Source organism: Sorex fumeus, unplaced genomic scaffold (assembly GCF_029834395.1).
Source record: "Sorex fumeus unplaced genomic scaffold, SorFum_2.1 ptg000044l, whole genome shotgun sequence".
In the NCBI taxonomy this organism is placed as follows: Eukaryota; Metazoa; Chordata; class Mammalia; order Eulipotyphla; family Soricidae; genus Sorex; species Sorex fumeus.
This window is the reverse complement of record NW_026606101.1, coordinates 72629061-72635060: the sequence shown is the minus strand read 5'-3', so window position 1 is coordinate 72635060 and position 6000 is coordinate 72629061. Positions and strand designations below refer to the sequence as shown.

The window sequence follows — 6000 nt, the reverse complement described above, 5'->3', positions numbered from 1 at the left end:
TTTTGCAATGCCCCTGTCCTCCTCAGTTACTGCTCCCACTCCAACCCCAGGCCATTTGTTTGGTAAAGGCTGTGCCACACCCGGACAGAATCCAGTGCAGAGAGACGCCTTTCAGACAAAAAGCTGCTCACACAAGTTTAACAAGAAAATATTTATGTAAGTGAGTTTTCTGGTTACATTAGCCAACCCCTGATAGATGCTTTCATTCCTGGAGTTTTTCTTCTTTGGGGCTTTTCCTTCTGTTTATGGATCTTCCAGGACTCATATCAGGAAGAAATATTTATGCTGCAGAGAAGGTCTCATGATGCTCTGTGGGAAAACCAAACCCAAAGGGTTACAAACCTTTAAGGAAAAATAATAATATATCTATGCAAGTCTTTCTTCTGGTTGTTTTGGATGTTTAAGCCACATCTGTGTTGCTCATGGATTACTTCTGACAGTACCCAGGGAATGGATCCTGGGTCCGCTGCATGCAAGGTAGTTGCTTTAATCTTTCCACTGTTCTCTGGCTCCTGTAAGTCTTAAGAACATCCTTAGCACAAATCCCATTACTTTGGGGCTTTGGACGCAGACTGACGTGAGGTGGAACCAATCCCTGGCCGGAGGCGGGCTCTGACAGCTCAGGACAGAAGAGATGGGGCCCCCAGACTTCCTGGTATGTGGCTGCTCTGTCTCACTACTTTTGCAACTTATTATTCATTTAACATCTAAAGTTACATAACTTCTAACTAATTCACTTCATTAACCCAATAGCAACATCACTGTCACTCTCTCATATGGACAGAAAACAGGTTGATGTGACCAAATTTGGCTTGGTGTTATTTGGAAAGAGAAACCTAGTTTCCCAAACGAATAATGTTACAGGTTAATTTCTCAGACAGCCAAATTCCTTTTACTAAAGATAAATGTAGGCAATAAAAAGAATGAGAGTAATTATACTATAATTGCATTAGTTGTCAACTACATCGGCCTTGCTATTATTAGCAAAGTCTAGGTAAAATTTAAGTTTTGAACTAGTCGGTTTATATTTTGGGGAAGAACTATAGTCTTTATTTGTAGTCAGAGAAGTTTCCAAGTGAATAGTCCAGACTAAGCTCCTCCCTTTCCTTCAGTTATTTTATCCCAAGAAGGAATCAGCCAAGAGCACAGTGTGGGTTAAAATAACGCGCGAAACTATGTTCAACAACTTCTCTGATATTAACTTGGTCTGAGAGTCATCCCCGCCAGTGCCCAGGGCTCATTCTGGCCTGAGCTCATTCACTCTCCACAGGAACCATGCCTGGGAGTTCCCAGGTAGCCCCACACAGTGCGGGGAATTGAACCCAGGTGTGTTGCAAGCAAGGCAAGTGCTTTCCTTTCTGTGCGGTCTCTCCAGTCCCAGAATCCTTATTCTGAGGAAGAGCTATGGAGCATGTGTTCTGCTAAAGTATATATAATGCAACCACCTCGCCATCCTGTTACTGATATTATTGATGTTATCAATAAAACATCTTCTTTGGGTGCTTTGCCATCCCCAAAGTGCTCAGACTTCAGCTTTGTGGTCAGGATCGACACCTGGTGCCACTATGTAGTGCTTGGGGTCAAATGGGGTCAGCTGCATGTAAGACAAGTGCCTTAATTCCTGTACTATCTTTCTAGACTCCCGTGAAGAAGTATTTGCCAAATTTATAACATTTTCGTTTAAGAAAGCATCTGACCTTTTTTTCTCCTGAGATAGGACTTTTTTTCTCCTAAACAAAAAGTTTGTTTAAATGTGGTTCTTGGGGCTGGAGCGATAGCACAGCAGGTAGGGCATTTGCCTTCCACGCAGCCAACATGGTCGACATAGGTTCGATTCCCAGCATCCCATATGGTCCCCCGAGCACCGCCGGGGGTGATTCCTGGGTGCATGAGCTAGGATCAACCCCTGAGCATCACCGGGTGTGACAAAAAAAAAGCAAAAAAAAAAAGGTGGTTCTTAAGTGATCTAAGAAAAATTAAAAGTTCAACCATCACATGTGAACTGTCTGCTGAAACCACTCATGCATATATTATGGGACTCTGAAACTGACAGTTAATTCTAGCATATTTCTGATCGGATCAAAAACTGTTTCTAAAGCTTGATAAAGAAAATAAAACCAGTTTCTCTGTTATCTTGAAATGATGAGTCAGGGTCACTGTAAATGATGTAATGTTCAGGGATCAGAGAACCTTCCAGAAACTGGAGTTCATTTAAGCATGGGTATTTTCATAAATGAGGCTAACGACTCTTACCTTTTCATTCAATTACAGTGTACGTGCTTTCCATTCCAGCTATGATGTGATCGGTCACATGGCAGTGAAATAACCAAGTCCCAACATCTCTCGGGTACATTTTCACAGTTCGGAAGACCCCCGGGGGCAGGTTGTAAACATCTGAGCGGTACAGTCCGGAATCCTCAACCAAGACAAAACACCTTTAGAGCAGCCACTTCCTGTCTTATTATCTGATATGACCCCAACTCTCCACCCTATTTTACTGGGCTTGGTTGAACAACCATGACAAAGTTTTGGGGGTCCTGATATCTTTCCTCTGAGCACAACTGAGGATGCAGGAGGGAAAATGAATCCCAGCACATTTCAGTGATGGACGGACAAATCCCTGGGAAACCTCCCACTTGCTGTGGGGATTTGTGTCAGCATCATGCCAGATACCAGCTATGTCTGCAGCTCACACAGAAGAAGGTTCTAGAAGGCCTCGTATGCCTCAATGGTTTCAAGAGAAATAATTCTCACTTGGGATGTTGGGGAAATGAAGACGAACATTGCTTGGGATGCATTGAGTCCGACTGCTTCTGGTGATCAGAAAAAGGGGTATCTGAAGTCACCTACAGTTCTATCTGCCTTCCAGGGCCAGAACTGAGGCTTGGGGGCCCAGCTGGCTCATTTATCTCCTTAGTAGAAAACCTGATGTGTTTTCAAGACAACCAAGTCTCTCTGCCACCTTGGCTTTGAAAGTCAAAGGGAGAAGACCTGGCATGGATGGATTTGAGAGAGCAAGAGAGACATGAGGGCTGCTAACACCAGGGCTAATCTGGAGGGTGGGATGTGGGAAGGAAAGAGAACCTCAGGGCAGGGGTCCAGAAATATCTGAAGACAAAGAGCCTTTAGTGGAACCTGGAGAGGAAGGAATCCTGGGAGAGGTCAAAGGCAGGAGATCAGGACAGTGTGGTGGCACCTGGGGAACAGGAAGAAATGAGCTTCACACTCTTACAGCATTTAGCAAAGTCCCCAGGACACAAAGAACCAAATCTTTAGTATGTTCCTTGTGCCTAGTGGGCTCTGGTTTGGTGTGGAAGGAGCCTCCATTTAGAGCTGACTGTACCCGTTCTTCTTTAGTGCCTTTACCCCACCACACTGTCCCAGACCCTGGTTCACCAGACCCCCATTGATGAAGCAGAGCGCCCCCCAGTGCTCCTACCATGTACTCAAAGCTGTGACCATGGAAGTGGGCCGTGTGCAGGTCCGATTCACCCCCTATGCTAATCAGATAAAAATTCACTTCGTCCCCCACGTGAAACGTCAGACCTTGGTTATTTGCAAAGAGTCTCCCGTTAATTGCTGTCAGAAAAAGGGAAACACAATTGATTAAAATTGACAATATTGTGAGATTTAAAAATACCTTATGGCAGGGGCTGGAGCGATAGCACAGCAGGTAGGGCATTTGCGTTGCACGTGGCCGACCAGGGTTCTATTCCCAGCATCCCATCTGGTCCCCTGAGCACCACCAGGAGTAATTCCTGAGTGCTAGAGCCAGGAGGTACCCCTGTGCATTGCCGGGTGTGACCCAAAAAACAAAAGCAAAAAAAAAAAAAACACCTTATGGCAAATGACCTGGGTGTTTTTCACAGACTATCAGTTTTTTAAATTTTTTTTTCAGGTTTGAACACTCAGCAGTGCTCAGGGATCCCTCCTGGCTCTGTGCTCAGGAGTGATCTAGGAGGAAAAGGAATTCTGCCCTCCATCAGGGAGGATATCTGGGTCTAAAATAATCCATCCTCTATGAAAATCGGCATGAATGTTGCTTGGAATACTAAAACAGACATAACATATGACCCAGCCATCTACACCTCAGGCTCTTCAAAGAATATAAAACTGTGATTTACAGAAAATTTGGGTACATCTGTGTTCATGACAGGACTGTTAACAGTAGCCAAGATATGTCAACAACCCAGGTGTCCAACGACAGATAGTTAGACAAAGAAGATATACACAATGAAATATTGCTCAGCTGTAGAAAAGATGAACTCTTTCCACGTGGGATGATACTGAAAAGGAGGGTCTTGCTTATTGTCGGGAGTAGAAAGACAAATACTGAATAATCTCACTCAGATGTGGAATAAAGTGAAAGAAAGTAAGAGATGGACAAACCAAACACAAACAAATCCTTAGGCTCTGAACACAGGACTCAGGTTACCAAAATCAGGCATGGGTAGAGGACTGGAGGGTGGGGAGCCCAGTATATAGTGATATAGTGGTGGAGGACTATTGGCACTTGGATTAGGAGCGTGGCATGCTAACACGCTTACTGAAGAGGTATGAAACCTAAACCATACACCGCATTTTAAACCAATGTTACTTCAACCCAGAGGGAAAAAAAGAATTTGCCAAGTTAGTGGTCCACATCCTACTCACTGCCTTACTTTTCTATGACCCTTGAGCAGATTATGTTTTCAGTTTCCAATTGGTTGAAAAGAATTACTTTTTTAATAATTTTTTTGCTTTTTGGGTCACACCCGGAGATGCGCAGGGGTTACTCCTGGCTCTGCACTCAGGAGTTACTCCTGGCAGTGCTCAGGCGAACATATGGGATGCTGGGAATCGAACCCAGGTCGGCCATGTGCAAGGCAAACCTACCCGCTGTGCCTGAAAAGAATTTTTAACGACTATTTCTTGACAGACAAAACTTTGATGGGATACACATTTGAGGGCCCATTTAGGAAGCTGCATTGACGTGGAGTCTCTTCCCTCTGTTACATTTGGTTTTTGGGTTCTTTCATGTGACTGAATCTGAGAAGCAAAGAATTTATGCCAGAGACTGTAGGGCTAACCCCTACATCATTTACTCGCAGAGCTTCATAGCTCTGAGCGAACACAGTCTCCCAGCTCCCTGAGTCTAACCAGAGTGACCCTTCGCAGGTTTTCTTTAGGGGAAATTCTTGGTTGGAGAGTTGGTCAGGGGGACATTACCATGCATCATATTGCTGAGCTGAAAATTAGCGTCACTCTTGTTTACTTGGCTGGGTTCTGCAGAATGGGTGTTGATGTTTTCTTCCAAGTACCATGACTTATTCTCATCAAAGGTCATGAAGAGGAGAACCCGGTGAACTAAGTTGGCTTTGACGTCTTTGCGACAAACGATTAAAGGGCCAATCAGTCCGCTGTAAAGATCCTGAAAAGGCAAAGCAAGATTAGGCATGAGGCCCCCAACTAGGCGTGACCAGGAATTGTGGCCAAGACCAGATCCAATCAAAAATGGGTGCTCCTGGGGTCAGATACAGGTTATAATAGTCAGATACTAAGTGTGTGACGAACATGATAAATCCTGGTGGCAAGGATCCTTAGGCTGAAGTGATGGTAAGCGGGTAGGTTGTTTACCTTGCACGCGGCCAACCCAGGTTCAATTCCCAGCATCCCATAGGGTCCCCTGAGCACTGCCAGGAGTAATTCCTGAGTGATAAACTGAATGTGACCCAAAAAGAAAAAAAAAAGTTCTTATCCTCTTCTTCCTGAAAGTCGATGTCCGAAACAAATGACATACTCCTGAAAGAGATTAAAGGTATGCTCCTCCATGGATTCAACATTTAAATTAGAAAATGATGGTTTTCATTAGAATTCTATGACACTATTACAGGTTGGCAGAAAAGTCTAGGCATCTCTGATGCCTTCCTTGGTTTGTTTATAACTCAATTATTTTGGGGTTGAATGGCTGTGTGTATTTTTGTTCCAGGAAGAGAGAAGACCAATTAGTAAAATGTCCAG

The 6000-nt window shown here is 44.2% G+C and overlaps 1 protein-coding gene across 1 annotated transcript in view; it reads right to left on the bottom strand.

Annotated features, from left to right (window-relative positions):
* Nucleotides 1–206: 206 nt before the first annotated feature.
* The window catches only part of LOC130030171 (ceruloplasmin-like), a 35294-nt gene continuing 29500 nt past the window's right edge, over nucleotides 207–6000 (bottom strand). Inside the window, exons 18-21 of the mRNA XM_056121390.1 lie at nucleotides 5209–5410; nucleotides 3440–3579; nucleotides 2254–2416; nucleotides 207–309 (exon numbers count right to left, since the gene is read on the bottom strand). Of these exons, the coding sequence (XP_055977365.1) occupies nucleotides 2258–2416; nucleotides 3440–3579; nucleotides 5209–5410 (501 nt within the window). The 3' untranslated portion in view covers nucleotides 207–309; nucleotides 2254–2257. The remainder of the gene's footprint in view (nucleotides 310–2253; nucleotides 2417–3439; nucleotides 3580–5208; nucleotides 5411–6000) is intronic.